This window comes from Chiloscyllium plagiosum, chromosome 6, assembly GCF_004010195.1.
Source record: "Chiloscyllium plagiosum isolate BGI_BamShark_2017 chromosome 6, ASM401019v2, whole genome shotgun sequence".
In the NCBI taxonomy this organism is placed as follows: Eukaryota; Metazoa; Chordata; class Chondrichthyes; order Orectolobiformes; family Hemiscylliidae; genus Chiloscyllium; species Chiloscyllium plagiosum.
Window position 1 is genome coordinate 77,542,362 of NC_057715.1, and position 25,877 is coordinate 77,568,238.

The 25,877-nt window shown below is 41.8% G+C and overlaps 1 protein-coding gene across 2 annotated transcripts in view; it reads right to left on the reverse strand.

Moving 5' to 3' along the window:
- ska3 (spindle and kinetochore associated complex subunit 3) overlaps positions 1-25,877 on the reverse strand; it is a 76,402-nt gene that overhangs the window by 21,801 nt on the left and 28,724 nt on the right. For both annotated transcript variants that reach the window (XM_043691929.1, XM_043691928.1), the window contains exons 5-7: positions 25,015-25,435; positions 23,735-23,841; positions 20,843-21,012 (exon numbers count right to left, since the gene is read on the reverse strand). In XM_043691929.1, coding sequence (XP_043547864.1) covers positions 20,843-21,012; positions 23,735-23,841; positions 25,015-25,435 — 698 coding nt within the window. The remainder of the gene's footprint in view (positions 1-20,842; positions 21,013-23,734; positions 23,842-25,014; positions 25,436-25,877) is intronic.

The window sequence follows — 25,877 nt, forward strand, 5'->3', positions numbered from 1 at the left end:
GGAAAGTGGCTTGAAGTGTGTTTACTTCAATGCAAGAAGTATACGAAATAAGGTAGGTGAACTTGCAGCGTGGGTTGGTACCTGGGACTTGGATGTTGTGGCTATTACGGAGACATGGGTAGAACTGGGACAGGATTGGCTGTTGCAGGTTCCAGGGTTTAAATGTTTTAGTAGGGTCAGAGGTGGGGTAAAAGAGGGGGAGGTGTGGCATTGCTTGTCAAAGATGGTATTTCAGCGGTGGAAAGGACGATGGATGAAGTCTCGCCATCTGAGGTAGTTTGGGCTGAGGTTAGGAATAGGAAAGGTGAGGTCACCCTATTAGGAGTTTTCTACAGGCCTCCTAATAGTCCTAGAGACGTAGAAGAAAGGATTGCGAGGATGATTCAGGAGAAGAGTGAAAGTAATAGGGTGGTTGTTATGGAGGACTTTAACTTTCCAGATATTGACTGGGAAAGCTATAGCTCAAGTTCGTTAGATGGGTCGGTGTTTGTCCAATGTGTGCAGGAGGGTTTCCTGACACAATATGTCGACAGGCCAACAGAAGGTGAGGCCATACTGGATTTGGTTCTGGGTAACGAACCAGGCCAGTTGTTAGAATTGGAGGTAAGTGAGCACTTTGGGGACATTGACCACAATTCGGTGACTTTTACTCGAGTGATGGAGAGGGATAAGTGTGTTCTGCTGGGCAAGAGTTATAGCTGGGGGGAGGGAAATTATGATGCGGTGAGGCACGACTTAGGATGCGTGGCTTGGAAAAGTAGGCTTCAAGGGAAGGGCGCAATTGATATGTGGAGCTTGTTCAAGGATCAACTATTGAGTGTCCTTGATAAGTATGTACCTGTCAGGCAGGGAGGAATGCGTGTCCTTGATAAGTATGTACCTGTCAGGCAGGGAGGAAAGGGTCGTGTGAGGGAGCCGTGGTTTAATAAGGAATTGGAATCCCTTGTTAAATGGAAGAGGGCGACCTATGGAAGGATGAGGCGTGAAGGTTCAATGGGGGCGATTGAGAGTTATAAGGTAGCCAGGAAGGATCTGAAGAGAGAGCGAAGAGCAGCAAGGAGGGGACATGAAAAGTCCTGAGTTGGTAGGATTAGGGAAAACCCTAAGGCTTTCTATAGGTATGTCAGGAATAAAAGAATGACTAGGGTAGGAATAGGTCCAGTCAAGGATAGTAGTGGGAAGTTGCGTGTGGAGGCTGAAGAGATTGGGGAGACACTGAATGAATACTTTTCGTCAGTATTCACTCAGGAACAGGACATTGTTGCTGATATGAACACTGAGTCACAATTAATTAGAATGGACGGCTTTGAGGTATGTAGGGAAGAGGTGTTGGAAATTCTGGAAAGGGTGAAAATAGAAAAGTCCCCTGGGTCTGATGGCATTTATCCTAGGATTCTCTGGGAAGCAAGGGAGGAGATTGCAGAGCCATTGGCCTTGATTGTTATGTCCTCGTTGTCTACAGGAATAGTGCCAGAAGACTGGAGGATAGCAAATGTGGTTCCCTTGTCCAAGAAGGGGAGTAGGGATAACCCTAATAACTATAGGCCGGTGAGTTTCACTTCTGTTGTGGGCAAAGTCTTAGAGAATTCGAAGAGATAGCATTTATGAACATCTGGATAGGAATAATGTGATCAAGGATAGTCAGCAAGGTTTGGTGAAGGGCAGGTCGTGCCTCACAAACCTTATTGAATTCTTTGAGAAGGTGACTAAGGAGGTAGACGAGGGTAAAGCGGTAGATGTGGTGTATATGGATTTTAGTAAGGCGTTTGATAAGGTTCCTCATGGTAGGCTACTGCAAAAAATACGGAGGTATGGCATTGGGTGAGCAAGTTTGCGGATGTTACGAAAGTCCGCGGAGTTGTAGTCAGTGAGGAAGGATGTGGCAGGTTACAGCGGGATATAGAGAAGCTGCAGAGCTGGGCAGAAAGGTGGCAAATGGAGTTCAATGTAGGTCAGTGTGAGGTGATTCACTTTGGTAAGAGTAACAAAAAGATGGGGTACTGGGCTAATGGTCGGATACTTGGTAGTGTGGATGAGCAGAGGGATCTTGGTGTCCATGTACACAGATCTCTGAAAGTTGCCACCCAGGTAAATAGTGCGGTGAGGAAGGCATATGGCGTACTGGCTTTTATTGGTAGAGGAATTGAGTTCTGGAGTACTGAGGTCATGTTGCAGTTTTATAAGACTCTGGTGCAGCCTCATCTGGAGTATTGTGTGCAGTTTTGGTCGCCATACTATAGGAAGGATGTGGTGGCACTGGAACGGGTGCAGAGGAGGTTTACCAGGATGTTGCCTGGTATGGTAGGAAGATCGTATGAGGAAAGGCTGGGGCACTTGGGGCTGTTTTTATTGGAGAAAAGAAGGTTTAGGGGTGACTTGATAGAGGTGTACAAGATGATTAGGGTTGACATTGAGAACCTTTTTCCACGTATGGAGTCAGCTATTACGAGGGGGCATAGCTTTAAATTAAGGGGTGGTAGGTGGGTAGATTCTTTACTCAGCGAGTCGTGAGTTCATGGAATGCCCTTCCAGTAGCAGTGGTGGATTCTCCCTCTTTATGGGCATTTAAACGGGCATTGGAAAGGCATATGGAGGATAGTGGGCTCGTGTAGGTTAGGTGGGCTTGGATCGGCGCAACATCGCGGGCCAAAGGGCCTGTATGCGCTGTATTTTTCTATGTCCTATGATCCCCTGACTTGATGGTAATGGTATGATGATGTTTCCTTGCATTTTTTCGTAATGTGCTCAACATAGCAGGAGAATGCTAGACCTGGTTACAGTGAATAAAGAATCAAGTTTCAAGTTTCATTTCATACAAGTCTCAGGTGTTTTCTATTATCTATGGCCAGGCCACAGTCATGGAAAATTTCAATTACATAGGAGCAGGGTGTAAGCTATTCAGTCACTTGTGCAGTTGAATAGACTCAATCAGGCCATTGTCCAGGATACTACAAATCAATACCTGATATTGATTTTCTTTTATTCATTCAGAGGTTGTCAATGTTGCATAGCCCACACATTGTTGTTGGAGCTGCACTCCTCCAGGCAAGTCTTTTTTTTAAAATAACAAACAAACTGCGGATGCTGGAAATCAGAAACAAAGACAGAAATTGCTGGAAAAGCTCAGCATGTCTGGCAGCATCTATGGAGAGAAATCAGAGTTAACATTTCAGGTCCAGTGAACTTTCTACAGCATGTTTTTTTTAATGCACTCAAAAGTGGATGTTGCTAGTTAGGCCAGAATTTATTGCCTGTCCCTCTCTACCCTCAAGAAGATGGCTAAAAGCATTCTTAAATAACTATAGTCCATGTGTTGTAGGTAGCCCCGCAATGCTGTTAGGGAGCGAATTCCAAAATTTTTGACCGGACACTGAAGGAACAGTGACATATTTCCAAAGATTGACATCAACTTAGCACACTGAGCACTCTCCTGGCGCTCCACAGGTAGCAACATCTGCACAAGTCGTTTGGAACCAAGAGCCACAAGTACACTAGTTCAAGCTGCAGACCTTATTGAATCTTAATGGAGGTGGTAGACTTCAAAAGATGATCACGATAACTTTAGAAGGATTGAACATACTTCAAAGTAAATAGACAGGCATTGGCAGAAGCAATTTATTGTTAGGAAATGCATACAGGGATCAGAGCCCAGAAAGCAACTATTAGTTAAATTGAAGATAATACACAACAAGAGAAATCTGGCATCTGAGACAAATTTAAAGATACCACAAAAATGTTCTGTAAAGCAAATCGGATGTTGGGTTACAGCAAAAGCAAACCAAGTAACAAAATACTAAGGCAATCCAGTCAGTTCTAAATTATGGAGGCAAATGTATCAAAAATATCAAAATTATAAATTCGAAATACTAAATAGCAATATTAAAATTCTAAATACCAAAAATTCTAATTGTTACGATAATAGTTGCAACAATCCTTTTTCCTGTATAACCTAAGAGAAACTGGATGGATTAGGGGATGCAAGAATTGGGTTATAAATAGTAATTATATCATTTAGCCAGATTCTCACTGGAAGTGAGTAGGTTGGTGGTGACATAACTGCATGCTTAAAATTCTAAACTGGATGAGGCATTGATAAGCTATTTCATATAATACAATGCAGAACCAGAGTACAGAAACTCTGGGAAATGGAATGGGAGAAGATGATGATTTTGACAGGTGGCGTGGAAATATTACTTCAATTAGAGTAGTTTGACAGACTTTAACGAGACCATAGAAGTAACAAGTCATAGAGATGTTCACTACGGAAACAGACCCTTCGATCCAACTTGTCCATGCCAACCAGATAGCCAAACCCAATCTAGTCCCACCTGCCAGCATCTGGCCCATATCCCGCCAAACCCTTCCTATTCATATACCCATCCAGATGCCTTTTAAATGCTGCAATTGTACTAGCCTCCACCATTTCCTCTCGCATCTCATTCCATAACATACCAATGTCTGCATGAAAACGTTGTCCCTTAGGTCTCTTTTATATCTTATCCCTCTCACCTTAAATCTATGCCCTCTCGTTCTGGATTCTCTGACCCCAAAGAAGAGACTTTGTCTATTTATCCTATCCATGCTCCTCATGATTTTATAAAACCTCTATAAGGTCACACCTCAGCCTCCAACGCTCCAGGGAAAACAGCCCCAGCCTATTCAACCTCTCTCTATAGCTCAAATCCTCCAACCCTGGCAACATTCCTGTAAATCTTTTCTGAACCCTTGCAAGTTTCACAACATCTTTCCGATAGGAAGGAGACCAGAATTGCACGCAATATTCCAAAAGTGGCCTAACCAATGTCCTGTACAGCCGCAACATGACCTCCCAACTCCTGTACTCAATACTCTGACCAATAAAGGAAAGCATACCAAACGCCTTCTTCACTATCCTGCGACTCCACTTTCAAAGAGCTATGAACCTGCACTCCAAGGTTTCTTTGTTCAGCAACACTCCTGAGAACCTTACCATTAAATGTACACGTCCTGCTAAGATTTGCTTTCCCAAAATGCAGCATCTCTCATTTATCAGAATTAAACTCCATTTGCCACTTCTCAGCCCAATGGCCAATCTGATCAAGACCCCATTGTAATCTGAGGGAACCTTCTTCGCTGTCCACTACATCTCCAATTTTGGTGTCATCTGCAAACTTATTAACTGTATTTCTTTTGCTAACATCCAAATAAATGATGAAAAGTAGCAGATACAGTACCAATCCTTGTGGCACTCCACTGGTCACAGGCCTCCAGTCTGAAAAACAACCCCCCACTTCCACCCTTTGTCTTCTACCTTTGAGCCAGTTCTGTATCCAAATGGCTAGTTCTCCCTGTATTCCATGAGATCCAACCTTGCTAATCAGTCTCCCATGGGGAACCTTGTTGAACGCCTTACTGAAGTCCATAGAGACCACTCTGCCCTCATCAATCCTCTCCGTTACTTCAAAAAATGTGATCAAGTTTGTGAGAAATGATTTCCTACGCACAAAGCCATGTTGACTATCCCTAATTAGTCCTTGCCTTTCCAAATACATTTACATCCTGGGCTTGTCCTTACCAGAGCTGAAAATGTGTTGCTGGAAAAGTGCAGCAGGTCAGGCAGCATCCAAGGAACAGGAGAATTGACGTTTCGGGCATAAGCCCCCCTTGGATGCTGCCTGACCTGCTGCGCTTTTCCAGCAACACATTTTCAGCTCTGATCTCCAGCATCTGCAGTCCTCACTTCTCCTTGTCCTTACCAACTTTCTTTTCTTTTGTAAATATATTTATTAGCAATTTTTAAAAACTTTACAAATATAAAATTATTGAAAAAGAAAAATCAGTATAATAAAAAGAAAAAACCCCACAAATTACAGTACAACTACTAACCTACCCTAACACTGTGCAAGGCAACACAAAAAGAAAGAATGAAAAGCACTTGACAAATCTAACCATCCTGGTTAAACAAACGCCAGAGTTAAAATAACTGATAAATCTATATCCAAATAACTCCAGTAGGGCTGCCATGTCTTATAAAAATTGTCTGTTGTGGGGTGCACCATGTTTGTAAAAAAGTCCAAGGGAATGTGCTCCATAATTAATTTCTGCCATCCCAGCAAGCCCAGTGGGTTCTCAGACACACAATTCATCAGAATATTCTTCCGTGCACAGTATGCAAGAATATTAAATAGTTTCTTCCCATGCCCATTTAAAGATGGTGAATTTGGTAGACCTAAGAGGAGATATATTGGGTCTATTTTGACTTCAGTCCTCAATACCCTCCCTATCTCTCCAGCCACAGCGCTCCAAAAACACGGAGCCTGTGGCAGATCCAGAAGCAATGGGTAAGAGTACCTACACTTATTTTACATTTGGGGCACAAAGATGCCCCTTTTTAAAACTTCGCCAGACAGTCTTGTGCCAGATGAGCCCTGTGCAGAACTTTTAACTGCATAGCACATGTCTAATTACAGATTGAGATCTTTTGAGTATTCTCCCATGTTTCAGAAGAGATCTCCACTCCCAGCTCTTGCTCCCAGACCTCACATAACTGGTTAATATCCTGCCAGGACCTGCCACCCAACAGGCGATATAGGCACTAACCAAAAGGGTGCTTGTGTAAGGTAGCAACAACCTCTCTGTATCGGGTTATAAGGCTTAGTGAGAAGCGTAGTCTTCTTCTGGATAAAATCCCTAACCTGAAAAAAACGGAAAAGATCTCTACTGGGCAACCCGTATTTGCGGCTCAGTTGCTCAAAAGACATCATAACCTCCCCCTCAAACAAGTCTCCCAAACTAGAAACTCCTCTTGCTGCCCATAGTTTGAAGTCAGAGTCCATCATCCCTGGTCGGAACCCTGGCACGCCAACTATAGGTGTAAGTGGTGTAGTCTTGGACAAACAACTCTCACTCTGATGCATCGCCCTCCATGCCTTAACTGTACTAATGACAATGGGATTCCAGCAATGGTCCACAACTGTCCTCATCTTGTCCATGAACAACAGGTTAATAACAGGGCACTTTGCCTGGGAGACCTCGATATTGAGTTTGGATCGTTACTTACCCAATCACAGACAAAGGACAGCAGGGAACTTAATTGATGCCTCCCGATATCTGGGAAATCAACTCCTCCCCATCCATGAGGCAACTGCAATTTAGTAAGTTTGATGAGGGGCCACCCACGATGCCAGACAAAGGAACCAAACCATCCCATAAGCTTCCACAGCGTTGACCTGGGAAACATTATAGGGAGCATATGCATGGGATAAAGCGAACAAAGAAGAACATTCATCTTAAATGAGAGATATTCGGCCCAGCCATGAAATTGGAAGAGCCTCCCATCTCTGGAGATCTCTCCTCATAATATTGAGCAAGTGAGCAAAGTTAGTCTGAAATAACAGATCAAACTTGGGGGTAGTAAAAATGCCTAGGTATCGGAACCTTGCCCGTGACCACTTAAAAGGGAACTTAGGGCCACCTTCAATTTTTTTAGATTAGATTAGATTACTTACAGTGTGGAAACAGGCCCTTCGGCCCAACAAGTCCACACCGACCCGCCGAAGCGCAACCCACCCATACCCCTACATTTACCCCTTACCTAGCACTACAGACAATTTAGCATGGCCAATTCACCTGACCTGCACATCTTTGGACTGTGGGAGGAAACCGGAGCACCCGGAGGAAACCCACGCAGACACGGGGAGAATGTGCAAACTCCACACAGTCAGTCGCCTGAGTCGGGAATTGAACCCGGGTCTCTAGCGCTGTGAGGCAGCAGTACTAACCACTGTGCCACCGTGCCACCCAACTTCTGGTACATCCTTAAGGTTCCCCAAAGGCATAGCCTCCAATTTTGCAAAGTTAATCTTATATCCTGAAATAGCCCCAAATGAATTGATACATTGTATCAAATGGGGTGCGGAGGTCATCGGGTTCGATAAAAACAGAAGGACATCATCCGCATACAGTGTAATCTTGTGTGCCCTTGATCCCACTTCCAGGGCAGTTATGTGGACGTTCTGACGAATGGCTTCTGCCAGTGGCTCAATCACCAACGTAAATAACAGCAGTGAGAGGGGGCAGCCTTGTCGACTACCCCTACCAATCCTAAAATTCCCAGACTTCACCCAGTTAGTGATAACCACAGCCAGAGGGTGGGAATATAAAACCTCTACCCACCTAGCAAACACTCCACCCAACCCAAACGGTTCTAAGACATAAAAAAGATATGGTCTTTCCACCCTGTCAAATGCTTTCTCTGAATCTAAGGAAATCACCAACCCCCAAATCGATCGTTGCTGACAAATTTGGACCATATTCAGCAATCTTCTAATATTATTAGAGGATCTATGGCCCCTTATAAAGCCTGTCTGGTCCTCTTTAATAATATGGGGCACCACCCTTTCCAATCTCAGTGCCAGGATCTTGGACAGAATCTTGAAATCTGAATTTAATAGAGATGGGCCTGTAGGAGGCACAATCCTCAGGAACCTTCCCCTTCTTAAGAATTAGGGAAATATTAGCTTCTCTCAAAAGATGGTGGTAAGCATTCATGCATATTGGAGTGATTGTACATCTCAGACATCGGCCCTGACAGAATCCCTATAAACTCCTTATAAAACTCACCTAGAAGACCATCAGGGCCAGGCGCTTTCACACTCTGAAGTTGCCTAGCTGCTTCCTGTATTTCCTGAATTGTCAAAGGGGCATGAAGAAGAGAGGCCTGTCCAAGGTTACCCCTGGGAGGTCCAGGTTCTTAAAAAAGGTTGCCATTTTAGCCGTCCTGTCCTCGCAACCTTCAGAACAATACAATTCAGAGTAAAAGCTCTGAAAAACCTCATTTAATCTTTTTAGCATCGTATGTAAGGACCCCAGCGCTGTCTGATTGCAGTAATGGATTGGGGAGCATGCTTTTTCCAAGTCAGGAAAGCGAAATACTTCCCTGGCCTATCCCCAGTTTCGAACAGCCTTTGTCTAGCAAAAGCAAGTTCCTTCTTTGCATTTTGTGTCAGTATTGAATTCAAGAGAGCCCGGAGGGCCGTGATCCGCTGTAGCTTAGTCACCAAAGGCCGCGCAAAATGTGCCACCTCAGCGGCTTTCAACCGCATCTCAAGTAGATGCTGCTGTTCCTCCTTCTGTCGAATAGGAAATAGCTAATCCCCCGGCAAAGGCCTTAGCAGTCTCCCATAGCATAGACAGACTACTAGCCGTGCCCGAGTCGATAGTCAAGAATTCCTGAAACTCCTTCAAAATGTATTCCACAAATTTGGAATCCTTAAAGGAGAAAAAGGTCCAAACGCCAGTGCCGCAAACCTAGCCCTTCACTTTTGGCCATAACCTTCAAATACACTGCTGCATGATCAGAGATAGCTATATTCCCAATTTTACAACCCATAATCGAATTCAGAAGGGGTCGAGGGAGCCAGAAAGAGGTCAATCCTTGTGTGACATTTATGTGGGTTTGAAAAAAAGGTGAAGTCCCTGCTGGGATATATCCACCAGCCCCAACTCCTCGCATAAGTCAACTACCTGCTTGGCCTGCGAAGAAATAGTTGGGGGCCCATGAGGTATCCTGACAACTGTCAGATCCAAAAGACAATTAAAATCCCCCCCCCTAATAATGTGCCATGTTCCAAAAGCACTCAACTTTGAGAAAGCACTAATCAAACATTTGAGGGGATGCGCCGGAGGACAGTAGACATTTAAAATGCCATATTCCTCCCCATGTATCAGGGCTTGAAGTATCACAAACCGTCCCTGCTCATCTTTCACCTGCTCTAATAACGTGAACGGAAGATTTTTCTGAATAAGTACCGCCACTCCCCTACTTTTAGTAGTAAAGGATGAAAAGAATGCCCGGTCATAACCCCCCTGTAACAAAGCGATATCAACCCTTTCCCTCTTAAGGCTAGAAAGCACTTTTTTCCTTTTAACAGGCGAATGACTTTCCTTAATGTTCCAGGTGCATCATTTAATAAGACACTTAGCCATATCCCCTTTCAGAGACCCTTGAATCCCTGGGAGGAAGAACCCTGCTTATAAAGCGCCGAGCGTAAGTAAATAAAGACTCAGAGTCGAAGAACTATATATACACACACAAAAACTACTCTAATCATAAACTATAAACAACTATTACTACCAAAAAACTACAAAAAACCCAACTATAAAACCTTGAATGGAAGACTCTTCCCCCTGCCCATAGGGGGCACTCACCCTAACCATCCCCTCCTTCACAGCTCCTTCAAACCCAGACTGTGCCCCAGCCTTCGGCCAGAAACAAAAACAAGATGATCCTCAAATCAACAAAAAAAAAAGACCAAGTCAGGATGAGCACTCCTGAGCTGAAAATGTGCTGCTGGAAAAGCGCAGCAGGTCAGGCAGCATCCAAGAAGCAGGAGAATCGATGTTTTGGGCATGAGCCTTTCTTCAGGAATGAGGAAAGTGTGTCCAGCAGGCTAAGATAAAAGGTAGGGAGGAGGGACTTGGGGGAGGGGCATTGGAAATGCGATAGGTGGAAGGGGGTCAAGGTGAGGGTGATAGGCCGGAGTGGGGGTGGAATGTTTCAGAGAACACCTCTGGGACACCCGGACCAACCAACCCAACTACTCCGTGGCTCAACACTTCAACTCCCCCTCCCACTCCACCAAGGACATGCAGGTCCTTGGACTCCTCCATCGCCAGACCATAACAATATGACGGTTGGAGGAAGAGCACCTCATCTTCCGCCTAGGAACCCTCCAACCACAAGGGATGAACTCGGATTTTTCCAGTTTCCTCATTTCCCCTCCCCCCACCTTGTCTCAGTCAAATCCCTCGAACTCAGCACCGCCTTCCTAACCTGCAATCTTCTTCCTGACATATCCGCCCCCACCCCGGCCTATCACCCTCACCTTGACCTCCTTCCACCTATCGCATTTCCAACGCCCCTCCCCCAAGTCCCTCCTCCCTATCTTTTATCTTGGCCTGCTGGACACACTTTCCTCATTCCTGAAGAAGGGCTCTTGCCCGAAACGTCGATTCTCCTGCTCCTTGGATTCTGCCTGACCTGCTGCGCTTTTCCAGCAACACATTTTCAACTCTGATCTCCAGCATCTGCAGTCCTCACTTTCTCCTCGAGGATGAGCACTCCACCCATTCCTGGCTTCATGTCACCCCTACTTGTGACTAAAAGAGAAACAGAACAAACAAAAAAAAAGGGTAGACACAACAAAGAACATCCACAAAATTTCCCATTAGAAAATCCAGTTATTTTAAAAAAAAACAACTTATTCTTAGGTCTTTTCCCCCCTTTCCAAAAAGGAAATTATTAGGGAGAAAGAAAGGAATTTTAAAAAAAAGGAAGGGAAAATATGGGGAAAGATAGAAAAGAGAACTAACATTAACTGTATTCTTCAGGCCAATCTATCTATTTTAAAGTGTCTACAAAGTTTTTAGCTTTATCCGCTGAGTCAAATTTATACATCGAGTCCTCGTGGCTGAAATGGAGCACTACGGGGTATCTCATGGAGTACTGGATGCCCAGGTTCCTCAGCCTCTTTTTAACTTCATTGAAGGACTTCCTCTTTCGAATTACAGCTGCAGAGAAATCCTGGAAAAACATGATTTTTGGCCCCTTGTACAGTGCCTGCAGATCTTTTCCCAGGGATCTGGAAGCTTCTATGACTTTTGGCTTGTCCTTATATGAATGGAAGTGCACTAGGACCGAGCGGGGGCGCTGCACCAGCCCTGACCTGTGCACTGTAACCCGATAAGCCCTTTCGACCTGTAGCCTGCTGGACTCTATGTGAAGGCCCAAAAACTACGGTAGCCAGCTTTCAAAGAAGCTCACTGGCTGCTCACCTTTCTCACCTTCAGGGAGCCCAACAATTCGGAGATTTATCCTCCGACCTCTATTTTTGAGGTCGTCGATATGGTCTTGCAAGGCCCGCAGCTCTCGCTCCAGCACCTGGATCCGACTGAATGAGGACTCCATTGCAGCTTCCGAGACCTTAGTTCGACCCTCCACCTCCTCCAGCTTCTCCAGAGGCCCTGGATCTCCTGCTCATGCTTCTGCAGCATGGATGCGATAGGTTGGACCTGGGCACGAATCTCCCCATGGATCTCCTCAATTGCAGTCCCAACTTTCAAGGTAAGTCTCTCCATCGCTGCAGCTAATTCAGGAGTGTCTGTCAGGTCCCTGAGAGGTTCAGGAGAGGCTGCTGCTGCTGCAGACTCTGGTATGCCTAGTGCTGCAGGGGAGTGTCCTCCCTGCTGCTGTTTGCTTGTTCCTTTTCCCCTTGGCATCCTTCCCACTCCCAAATATTAACAAATATGTTCTGTAAGGTTTTAAACTAATAATTCCACCACATAAGTTGGCCAGGGATGGGAAAAAACACCAGTATGCCTTGGCTGTTCTACATCTAGCTGCGTCCTTACCAACTTTCTTAAACAGTGGCACCAAGTTAGTCAACCTGTAGTCTTCCGGCATTTCACCTGTGACTATCGATGATACAAATATCTCAGCAAGAGGACCAGCAATCACTTCTCTAGCTTCCCACAGAGTCCTCAGGTACACCTGATCAGGTCCTGGGGATCTATCCACTTTTATGAGTTTCAAGACATCCAGCACTTCCTACTCTGTAATATGGAAATTTTTCAAGATGTCACCATTTAATTCCCAACATTCTGTATCTTATATGTCCTTTTCCGCAGTAAAGGCTGATGCAAAATACTCATTTAGTATCTGCCCCATCTCCTGCAGCTCCACAAGGGCCCTATTCTCTCCCTAGTTACCCTTTTGTCCTTAATGTATTTGTAAAAACCCTTTTTGCCAAAGCTCTCTCATGTCCCCTTTTTGCCCTCCTGATTTCCCTCTTAAGTATACTCCTACTGCCTTTATATTCATCTAAGGATTCACTCAATTGTTTCCTGTCTATACTGGACATATGCTTCCTTCCTTTTTCTTAACCAAACCCTCAATTTCTTTAGCCATTCGGCCTTCCCTTTCACCCTAAACAGGAATATACTGTCTCTGGGTTCTCATTATCTCATTTCTGTAGGCTTCCCATTTTCCAGCCGTCCCTTTACCTGCGAACATCTGCCTCCAATCAGCTTTTGAAAATTCTTGCCTAATACCGTCAACATTAGCCTTCCTCCAATTTAGAATTTCAACTTTTACATCTGGTCTATCCTTTTCCACCATATTTTAAAACTAATAGAACTATGGCCACTGGACCCAAAGTGCTCCCCCACTGACTTCTTAGTCACCTGCCCTGCCTCATTTCCAAAGAATAGGTCAAGTATCTTCTCTAGTAGGTACATCCACATATTGAAATCAGAAAATCTTCTTGTACATATTTACCAAATTCCCTTTACCTAAACCCTTAACACTATGTCAGTCCCAGTCTGTGTTTGGAAAGTTAAAATCTCCTACCATAACCACCCTATTATTCTTACAGATAACTGAAATCTCCTGTCAAATCTATTTCTCAACTTCTCTCTGACTGTTAGGGGATCTATAATACAATCCCAATAAGGTGATCATCCCTTTCTTATTTCTCAGTTCCACCCAAATAACCTCCCTGGATGTATTTCTGGGAATATCCTCCCTCAGTACAGCTGTAATGCTATCCCTTATCAAAAACATCATTCCCCCTCCTCTCTTGCCTCCCTGTCTGTCCTTCCTGTAGCATTTGTATCCTGGAATATTAAGCTGCTAGTCCTGCCCATCCTCGAGCCACGTTTCTGTAATTGATATGAGATCCCAGTCCCATGTTCCTAACCATGCCCGGAGTTCATCTGCCTTCCCTGTTAGATCTCTTGCATTGAAATAAATGCAGTTTAATTTATCAGTCCTACATTGTTCTACTTTGTCCCTGCCTGCCCTGATTGGTACAGTTGAAAAAAAGAAGCGAGTGAAACAGTCTCAGATTGATCTCTTTCCTCACTATCTCCCTGGGTCCCATCCCCCACCGTAATAGTTTAAATCCTCCCATGCAGCTCGAGCAAATCTCCTTGCCAGTATATTAGTCCCCTTCCAATTCAGGTGCAATCTGTCCTTCATGTACAGATTACTTCTACTCCAGAAGAGATTCCAATGATCCAAAAATGTGAATTATTCCCCTATACATCAGTTCCTCAGCCATGCATTAGTCTGCTATACCCTACTATTCTTACCCTCATTAGCTTGCGGCATTGAGAGTAATCAGATATTACTACTCTCGAGGATCTACTTTTTAAATTCCTGGCTAACCCTCTATTCTCCCTTCAGAATCTCATACTTTTCCCTTCCAATGTCATTGGTTCCAATGTGCACAATGACCTCCTGCTGGCCCCTTTCCCCCTTGACAGCATTCTGCACCCTCTCTGAGACATCCTTGATCCTGGCACCTAGGAGGCAACACACCATTTGATTTTTTTTGCTGCTGGTCATAGAAACGTCTGTCTGTGCCTCGGACTAGAGTGCCCCAACACATTTGATCTCTTGGAACCTGACGTACCCCTCATTGCATTAGAGCCAGTCTTGATACCAGAAACCTGGCTGTTCAGGCTGCATTCCCCCGAGAATCCATCATCCCCTATATTTTCCAAAACAGCATACTTGTTTGAAATGGGATAGCCACAGAAGACTCCTGCACTACCTGCCTACCTCTCTTACCTTTCCTCGAGTTAACACATTTATGTGACTGTATCTGCAACTTTTCTCCCTTCGTATAATTGCCATCCATCACATCCCCTTGCTCTTGTAAATTCTTCATTGCCTCTAACTGTCTCCAACCGATCCATTTGATTGGATAGGATTTGTAATGAACAGCATTTATTACAGATATAATCCTCAGTAACACGTAAACTCTCCCTAAACTCCCACATCCGACAAGGAGAGCATATCACTTTACTAAAGGTCATTTTGCTTCTTCCAATCTAGAGACCCAGAAAATACAAAACATTGCTCCAGGCTGACTTAATACTTTTGGCTATATTTTTTAAAAGTTTAATCAAGAGACATACCTCAATAAAACAAAACAAGAAAGAACCCACTCTATTCACTACTGTAGACCTACTGTAAGGCCACACTTAAAACAATTCACATTTGTTTCTGTGCTGTGACTTCTCCCAAGCAGGTTCCTCCAAGATTAGTTGTGCATTTCACTGTTAGTTAATTTTCACAGATACACTCCAATATACATGTTTTTAGATTTAAACACCAATTCAATATAAAAACACATATTGGTATAGAACACAAGTAATCTGACGATTGATTAGATTTTTGCAAGCTTGGGAGGTAAATGTAACTTTGGGCCCATGATTCTCAAAGATCACCATTGCTTCCAAACACTTCTTATTTATGTACTTATCTAAATGTCATTTAAACATTGTAATTGTATTCACATCCACCACGTCCTCTGGAAGTTCATTTCACACACTAACCACTGTGTAAAAGAAATTGCCCCTCATGTCTTTTTAAAAATCTCTCTCCTCTCACCTTAAAAATATGCCTGAATCTTGAAATACCCCATCCAAGGGAAACAACACCTGTTATTCACCTTATTTACATTCCTTGTGGTTTTGAAGACCTCTAAAAGGTCACCAACAACCTCTTATGCTCCAGTGAAAAAAGTCCCAGTCTACTCAGCTTCTCCCCATAACTCAAATTCTCCATTCTCAGCAACTCCTCTTTTATGTACCCTCTCCAGTTTAGTAGTATCCTTCCTAGAACAGGGTGGCCTGAACTGGACCCAGGACTCCAGAAGAGGCCTCACTAACACCTTGTATAACCTCAAACAACACCCTAACTTACACTATCACTGTACCAGGATCTTGACTTGCAGTAATTCTTTGTGAGCCTAATGGGATGGAACATGCAACCTTACACTTGCTTTTGGTCCACATCTCTTGATGCTCTTCCAACAAAATCACATCAATATCAGTCAAATCATCTCCCCTGTGGAAGGGTCTTTGATAACTTAGGTCACAATTACTATCATGGAGGACCTAGATAGAAATTATTCACATCGACTGAAGGGTAGGGAGTCACTGAGCACCAATTGAAGGCAATTATCAAATATCAAAGTCTACAAAAGAAAACAAAATAAATTGTTAAATTGTATCTAGTGGGAGGTTATGATTTGGAATTACAGTGTGGAGGAGATATATAAATTCAGAGCTTTCAAAGCACAAAGAATAAGCAGCTGAAGAGGGAGATAGGAATTAGAAGTGGGCAAATCAGCCCTTTCAAGCATATTTCACCATTTAACATTATCATGGCTTATCATGTACTGGTTTCAATTCCACTTTTTTGCCTGCTCCCATTAGTCTTTTATCCCACTTTTCATCAGAAAAGTATCTATTTCCTTCTCAAATCGGTTGATTGATTCTGCCTCCACAGTACTCTTGGGCATTGAGTTCCACAGATTCACAACCTTCAGCAATTTCTCATCGGTTTTGAACCTACCTCTTCTCACTATCTACAATCTCTTGTTTTAGACTGTCCCAGAAAAAGGGAACATCCATTCAATGTCAACCTTATTATTCCCCTTTAGCATTTTATATACCTCAATCAGATCAGCCCTCTCATTCTCCTGAACGACAGCATGTACAAATCAAAGCTATTCAACTGCTCCTTGTCTTGTAACCCTTTCACCCATAGAATCAATATGGTGAACCTCCTCTGAACGGCCTCCAATGCCACCACATTCTTCCTCAAGTAAAGATGCCAATACTGGACACAATACTCCAGGTGTGGTCTCACAAACACCTTAAATAATTGTAACAACACTTCTTTACTTTTATAATCTAGCCCTTTTGTAATAAATGCCAAAAAGATTCAATTTGCCTTTCTTATTATAAGATACCCATCTTCTGTGATTCATGCACAAGAATACCAGGTCCCTCTGCACTGATGCACTTTGGAACTGCTTCCCATTTAAATAATAATTTGCCCTTTGTTTTCCTGGCCAAAATGGATGACCTTACATTTATCCAAATTAAACTCCATCTGCCAGCCAATCGATATCCATCTGTAAACTCTATCTCATCACAGCCTGCTTTCCCACCCATTTTAGTACCATCCACAAATTTTGTTACATTATACTTGGCCTCTACTTGCAGATCATTTATATAGATTGTAAATCATTGCAGTCTGAGAACTTAACCCTGTAACACCCACTACTTACAGTTTGCCATCCAGTGAAGGACCAATTTATACCAGCCCCCTCTCTGTCAGTCAGTCAGTCAATCCTCTATCCAAGCCAATACTTTACAGTTAGTTCTTCTAAAACATGGTTGCATTCTTGTGCAACCCCATGTTGTAGAAAAATTGCACTTTAGAAATAGCACTTCTAGTATTGGTGGCATATTCACGTTACACCAATACAGGTTTTAAAAGTTTGCGCTTCAGAAACAGCATCCAATTGTCAATCACATTATAGTGAATTGTTAATGAAACATACATTATAGCAGAAGGCCTGTATCCCTAAACCCCTGTGATCTAACCTTTTATGTGGCACCTTGTCAAATGCCTTCTAGAAGTCTAGATATACCACATCCACTGGAAGACCACTATCCACCTTGCCGCATACACCTGCAAAGAACTCCAAACACTTATGGGGTGGCACAATGGCTCAGTGGTTAGCACTGCTGCCTCACAGTGCCAGGGACCCAGGTTCGATTCCAGTCTTGAGCAACATGTGTGCAGAGTTTGCATGTTCTCCCCTGTACAGTACATGATTTGTACATGTGTCTGCGTGGGTTTCCTCCAGGCGCTACATTTTTTACAGACCAGTGAGTCTCACGTCTGTCATCTGAATGGTGTTAGAAAGGATTCTGAGGGATAGGATTTATGACCATCTGGAAGAGCATGGCTTGATTAAATGCAGTCAACATGGCTTTGTGAGGGGCAGGTCATGCCTCACAAACCTTAGAGTTCTTTGAGGATATGACTAGAAAAGTTGATGAAGGTCGAGCTGTGGATGTGGTGTATATGGACTTCAGCAAGGCATTTGATAAGGTTTCCTCTGGTAGGCTCATTCAGAAGGTCAGGAGGAATGGGATACAGGGGAACTTAGCTGTCTGGATACAGAATTGGCTGGCTAACAGAAGACAGAGAGTGGTAGTAGAAAGAAAATATTCTGCCTGGAAGTCAGTGGTGAGTGGTGTTCCACAGGGCTCTGTCCTTGGGCATCTACTGTTTGTAATTTTTATTAATGACTTGGATGAGGGGATTGAAGGATGGGTCAGAAAGTTTGGGACAACACAAAGGTTGGAGGTGTCGTTGACAGTATAGAGGGCTGTTGTAGGCTGCAGCGGGACATTGACAGGATGCAGAGATGGGCTGAGAGGTGGCAGATGAGGTTCAACCTGGATAAATGCGAGGCGATGCATTTTGGAAGGTCGAATTTGAAAGCTGAGTACAGGATTAAGGATAGGATTCTTGGCAGTGTGGAGGAACAGAGGGATCTTGGTGTGCAGGCACATAGATCCCTTAAAATGGCCACCCAAGTGGACAAGGTTGTTAAGAAAGCATAGATAGCCAGAGACTATTTCCCAGGGCAGAAATGACTAACACGAGGGGTCATAGTTTTAAGCTGGTTGGAGGGAAGTATAGAGGGGATGTCAGAGGCAGGTTCTTTACACAGAGTTGAGAGAGCATGGAATGCGTTGCCAGCAGCACTTGTGGAAGCAAGGTCATTGGGGACATTTAAGAGACTGCTGGACATGCATATGGTCACAAAAATTTGAGGGTGCATACATGAGGACCAATGGTCGGCACAACATAGTGGGCTGAAGGGCCTGTTCTGTGCTGTACTGTTCTATGTTCTATAACTCCAGCAAGTTTGTCAGCATGACTTGCCCTCCATGAAACTGTGCTGACACTGGTGAATTGTGCTTTGGTTTTCCAATTATCTCCTCCCTTATGACTGATTCCAGCAACTTCCCCCATTACACAGAGGTCAATCGAACCAGTCTATAGTTTCCCACGTCTTGCCTATCCCCTTTTCTGAACAAATGTGTCACATTAGTATATTTCCAATCCACTTTTCTATAATACAGGGAAGTTTGGAATACCATATCTGACGCATCCACTATCTAATGCCATCTCCTTTAACACCGTAGGGTGCAAACCATCGGGCCTTGGGGATTTATTGGCTTTTAATCCCTCATTTTACTTAATACTTTCTGCCTAGTTATACTAATTTCATCAAGTTCCTCTGTTTGTGAAAACAAACAATATTGGTTTAGAGCCTCTGCCATTTAAAGTGCTGCCAATCCTCCAGAATGCCACTAACTTCTGCAATATGGTATGCCCTAAGTTTTGCCTTTGTTATCCTTGACAAGCTGTGGATGATTTTTCACCAGTGTTGTTACAATGCCTCTTCTTTTGAGGAAATACTTTAAATGAGAGTTATTTAGGACCTCTAAGTATTTGCCACTGTTCTTCAACCCTTTTGCCTCTTAATATTTTTGCCCAGTCCACTAGGGCAACTGCTTCCCCAAACCTATGTAATTACCTTTATCCAACACAAACTAGAGTATGCGATTGTCTTCACTCTTTCAATCTGAATTTGAAACTCTTAGCATGTTGGGATCCCTCCTCAACTGCAAGACCATTTATCAATCATTCCTCATTAAGTAAAGCAGCCAATTCATTGGTTGGCTCCATGACATTATGCTCTAAGAAACAATCTCTCATACATTCTGAACTTTTCTTGTGGCTACTCTTGCCAAGTTGCTTAATCCAGTCAATAGGCATGTTAAAATCACCCACAATTACTGCTGTACCGTTTTCACAAGCCCTCTTTCTTGGTTTATACTAATGCCCTACTTCGAAAGTACTGTTCAGGAGCCTGTAAATTACTCTGACCAAGCGATTTCTTCCCTTGCTTTTTATTTCCACCCAAGACTGATTCAACATTTTGGTCTGTAGTGCTAATATCATTTCTTAATACAACCTTGATAACAACTAATAAAGCAAACCCACACCTTACTCCTTCTTGCATACCCTTTCAGAATACAGAGTACCCTTGGACATTTAACTCCCAGTCCTGATTCTCCTGTAATTACATTTCAGCAATCCCCACCAGGTTGCACCTATTTGTGCGGTCAGCTCATCAACTCTACTCCAATTAAATGCACCATTTATGTTCACAGTTTTTAAATAAGTTATACTGATTTGTCTCTCTCTTAGTATTTTCACAAAAAATACTATGCTTCCCACACTCTCCATCTTTATTTACTTACCCCCGATAATACTGAGCCTCTTCTCTATCATTTACTCTAATTTTCAACTCACATTTTGATATTTTATGATTTCTTCCCTCAATTGTTGAGCTACTCTTGCAAAGAGCTAGTGTAAGCATGATGGACTAAAATGATTTCCTTCTTTGCCATGATCGTTTTATGTTAAGAAACTTTTCTAATCCTATGAGTTGCATTTGAGGAAAGAAAATTAAGACAGGTATGTTTGGGTGCAGCTCAGTCTAAACCAGAGTGTTATGAACAATGAAATGATAAACCAATTTAGAGATGCACATCAATTAAACTTACAGATATGTCTGGTTGGGCGATTAAAGGGACAAGGTAATGTATCTGCTAAGAATATATTCTTGGAACAAGGTTAGTCTGTTTGGTAAGTGTGCTGGAAAATGTCTTAAGGACCTGCACTTCCAACATGACACTAAATAGACAAACAAGTAGGAAAGAAAAATGTCAATCCTGATTTTTCAAGTGACTTGAAAATGCTGACAACATTGACCAAGTTTTCTACAAAACCATACCAAATTAAAAAACGCAGTTGGCATGTTTGAAAACAATCACTATTTGCAGGTCTATGAGAAAATATAAACATGGAGGATAGTTGCACTGGTACAATATTATTGAATATCATACTCACAGAAGATTGCTTTTTCAGCCATGGTGTTTCAAAACATGGCAATACTGGAGATGGTAAAGAGCCATTTGATTTCCTTTCTTCATTTGCTGGAGTTAGGGAGGAATCTTTATGAATTTTCAGACCAGGAGTGCAAAACACTGGAGACAAAGGAGAATTCAGAAAATCTCCAGCTAAAAAGAAAAAAAAAATACAGCTTTTTCTAAAGGGTAATATTTTACTGAACACCACCAACTAACACATGGTATTTGAAACTCAAACTTGGACATTATTTTCTACATATTGAAAGAGGAGGAGGAAACATATTTTGGGTATTTATAGTCTTTCATGATCACCTAATATTCCAAGGACTTGGCAGTAAATTAAATACTTTGAAGTGCAGTTATTCATGAAATATAGAAAACATAGCATTTAGTTTGCATGCAACAAATTCCCATAAATATACAAGAGAATGACCAGATTTCTTTTTCTGAAGTTGACAGAGAATAAGTAGAACAAAAACCTAAATTCCAAAAGAATCTCTAGTACTCAAAACCTTACTTCTGTTCTTTCACACCAGAAATAAAACTGAAGACAATATGTTCACCCAAGTATGAGGGGCCTATCTACGATGAACTATGTACAACAGGAGGTAATTCAACTTATCATCCTTCTGCAGGCAATTTGAAAAAGCTATTAATCCCACTTATCTACTCTTTTCCTCTAATACTTCAAATGAGAGGCATACAGAATTTATTCAATTCCATTTTGAAAGTTATGACTGAATCTGTTGCCACCAGTTTCATGCAATCCACTCCAGATCATAAATAACTTACGCTTTTTAAAATATCATCCTCATAGGACTTCTGGTTCTTTTACCAGTTCAACACTTTGCTCTCTGATGACTAATCCTTCCATAAACTTAGTTGTTTTCCTTCATTCACCATATCCTTATTAAATTTTCCCTTAACCTTAATACACAAGCAAAATACCCAGAAGACTGTAAAATGAAAGTTTAAAAAAAAAGAAACAAATACTGGAAACACATCGCAGGTTTGGCATCTATGTTTAGAGAAAAGGTTACATTTCAAATTGGTAAATTTTAAAAATCAGAACAGGTTAAATGTTAAAAATGTAACATTTTATTTTATCTTCCACTTCAATTAAGCTTCACATTCAACACGATCTTCGACCATTTCTACCACATTCTGCATGATGCCATCAAATACATCTTCATTTCCTTTCACCATTCTAAGATTGTTCCCGCTGAAACATCCCAGCTCACTCCTCTGCCATCCCCTCTCCACCCAACTGAACTTTCTCAAACAAGCACAGGAGATACCATACATGCTCTTTCAACTTTCAGTAAACCACACTTGTACAGAATCTTTTACAGGTCTTCTTGGTTATTGTACCAAAGGCCTTGATCATAAGACATAGGAGCAGAATTTGGCTATTTGGCTCATCAAGTCTGCTCCACCATTCAATCATAACTGATGTGTTCCTCAACCCCATTTTCCTGCCTTGCCTCAGCAACCCTTCATACCCATACCAAACAAGAACCTATCTCTATTTTAAAGACACACAATGACTCGGCCTCTACTGACTGCTGTGGCAATGAATTCCACAGATTAACCATTCTCTGGCTGAAGAAATTCCTCATTATCTTAGTTCTAAAGGGTCATGCTTTCATGTTGAGGCTGTATGAGATTGTATTCAAATATCTGGGGACCCCTCTATCAAGATTCTAAGCATCAGTTCTTTCATACCTATTTTAGCATTCAATTTTAATTTTCTCTCCCATTTGTCTCTACAACCTTGCAGCATTCATAATTTTAAAAGGAGGAAAAGAAATCTGGGACTGGGCTATATATTCAGTCACTTAAGGGGAAGCAAAATATCGAGAACAGAAACTAGAAAGAGATTCAGGATGCATGCTTAACTATGGAGCTTGGTGGTTGACAGAGTAAGCATTACTTAATCAGGCAAGTTTAATTTAGGGCACAAACTAATTGTCCCAGCCCCTAACCTAATGCCAAGCTATATTCTCCATTGCTGGTGAACGGACCATGTTTGAGTCTTAATGCAATAACACTGAACATTCCTACATTGGATGCTTCCACATTAACATCCAAACAAACGCCCATGTTCTTTCCACATTTGCATTTGTCAATAACGTTCAAAACAGAAGCCAAGTGAATGGTTATGGAGAATATAGTAATTACAATTGCTTTTGAATTACCTTACCCACACATCACATTTGTTTGTTCTAGTGAAGTGATAGAATATTTTAGGTCAATCTCTACAGATGCTTGACCTCAGCAGTCCCAGCTTTTCAATGTGATTTTCTCTTATCTGAACAACACTGCATTGAATGCTTGGATAAGTGTAGTATTTGCTGCAAGGTGGTCAGATATGCTGAATGGATGTTCAAGAGTAGTTGGATTCTTAATTTTAAAAAAATCTTTTCTTACTTGCAATACTTCACACTAGTCTATATTAAACTTAATTGTTTATTTTTCAGGTATTTAGCCCAATTCACTTCATAGCTCCCAAGCAGCTTCCATGATTCAGCCTGTCCTATTTACACGCCATCAAAACATTTGATCAATTTGCAGAGGTTTTTGAAAGTGGTTTATGCAAATTTCAATGAGATAACAACAGCTAACTATTACATTAAGATTAAAGTTTAAAGATTTTGAACTGTGGGAACTCATCCTAATTCTAAAACCTTAGGTCATAAGCACAAGCACATTTCTGTATTTTAATTGCCATTTAATTGAAATGTTTGGATTGATCTCCCAGTATAAATGCAATTTATAGACCTACAAATGGATTCTACACATTCAAGTCTAATACAAATCAATATTAAAGTTATATATTGAAACATTTTGAAGAATCAAACCCAATACTCACTGTTGGGATCTGCCTGTTGTGTCATAGAAGACACAGAAGCATTTTCAATCTGCTTTGACACAGAATTAACACACTGATCTTCTTCAGTTGTTGGTATAGGTGTACAACTGGAAACAGATGCGTTTTTTGGGGGTAGGAGGGAAGAAAGAAGAAATAGAAATATATTCAGATTGGTAAAACTGTGACAAATGCAGTAGATATATTTGCCATAAAAAGCCTAAAATGGGAACTTTTGAGCCAGAATGCAAATACTTATTTATTTCCCCCCCAATCCTAGGTCACAAATGTAAAGAAGTGTATACTCATAATACGAATACACAGAAGCTATCCTAAAGAAAATACCAGGTGACACAATTAGTACTGTTAGTGTTTCCTACAGAAAGAAACTTCAGTTATGACAGAATCAACGAAGTATATTGTGGCACAACAAGTCACTGAATTTTCTCTACATTATATGCATTTCTCAAAATTTATCTAGAAGTTGTTGGAAACATTTTAACTAGAATTTATACAGTACTTTTAAAGTTACAATATATCTAGTTTGCCATTTCATAAATAAAATGAAGATTTGAATCTTTTTTATTATGCCCACAGGGGGAACTCAAGCCAAGTCTCTGTTTCCTTGCCTAATACAGTTTAAGGACAGAATGATGGAAACACTCAAAGGAAACGGGGAGGCCACAAAAAAAAACCTGATATCTCCAAGGAGGGTTAAAAGAAGTGCAACAGATGAAGTCCTAAAAGGCAAACCACCTGGGGATTGCACGACATTAAATTCAATAGAAGTATTTATTTAGCATTACATGTAATAGAATGTCCTCCTAAACCTTTCCCTGGGATAACTATTTTGATACTTATGGTCTAGGTATGTTAGTTGGTATATTGTCTCTTTAATAAAATGTTTAAAATTGTGCAAATGCAGGAATTCTGCAGGAACATAGCACTCTCAATTGATCCCTAAGTTTGTTGCAGCTGATAGCCAATACTTCCAACTGAGTTATCATGCATGACGCCTTGAATATGACAACTCAACTGCAGTACCAAAAAGAAAGTGTGGGTATATTATAGGTGAAAGTGCATTATATTTAGTAAATTGAACTCAGCCTGTCATTACTGGATCAAGTTTGGTCAACATACTTATTGTCATTGCAAGTTTGAAATTTCAGAACCGGGACAAATAATAGCACAAATAATTTGTTTCGTGTTTAGATAAATCCCATTTTAAACCTTGGGGGTAGGAGTGGGGAGTAAGCAAGTTATTGGAAACAAGAGAAAGTTACCTGTTCATCTCTGGTTGAGCAGATTTATTATACAGTGCCAAAGTAAAGTCATTTACATAACCAGTATGTTCTGTAATACCAAAATGTTCCAGCTTGGGAGTGAGAAGCATCTCATCATCCAGCCGTAATGTGCATTTTGGTGTCTTTGGTATAACAGGACCTTGTAAAATTGAAGAACACTCCTTTCCAGAGAATTCCAGACTGATTTTGGGATCTGAGGCCTGATTACATTCTGGCTCTCCCCATGCACTTTGAAACATTAAGTGACCAAGTCCAAAATCTTCAAGTTGAGGGGTACGCAAGGAGTCATTCAAAGGCTTCTCATGTGGTGGAGTGGCAACTTCATTATTTTGCTTTTCAAGTTCAGGTTCAGAATTTTCAGTTCCAACTTTTTCGGTACTCGTTAATTTAACCTGTGGTTCTTGGAAGAAAATACATTACAGTTTATTTAGAGATTTTCCATTTCACATTTCCTTAAATTTTTGTTTTCCTTGAAGTCAAGGCCATTGTCTCCTGGAAACCTTCCATCTCTACAGGATGCAAGACACCTACCCATACTACTGGCCAAAATGGTCACATTTTATGTAATGTCTGAACAGTGAATGTTGACAGACTATTCGAATGCAACGGATATCACAGTAGAGCCTATCCCAGTTTTATTTTGATGGTCACATATATAATTAATTATTAGAAATACTGTCTTGATTTTCCACCACCCAATTGAGCAGCCCAAAAATGAATATTCATGACCCATCATCATTGGTCTGGATGAAAGCAACAACACAGGTATTACTTTTCCATAATTTCCTGGAACTTGTCACATAGGCACAAGTGACCCTTTGGTATTTATTCACTCGCAGGAA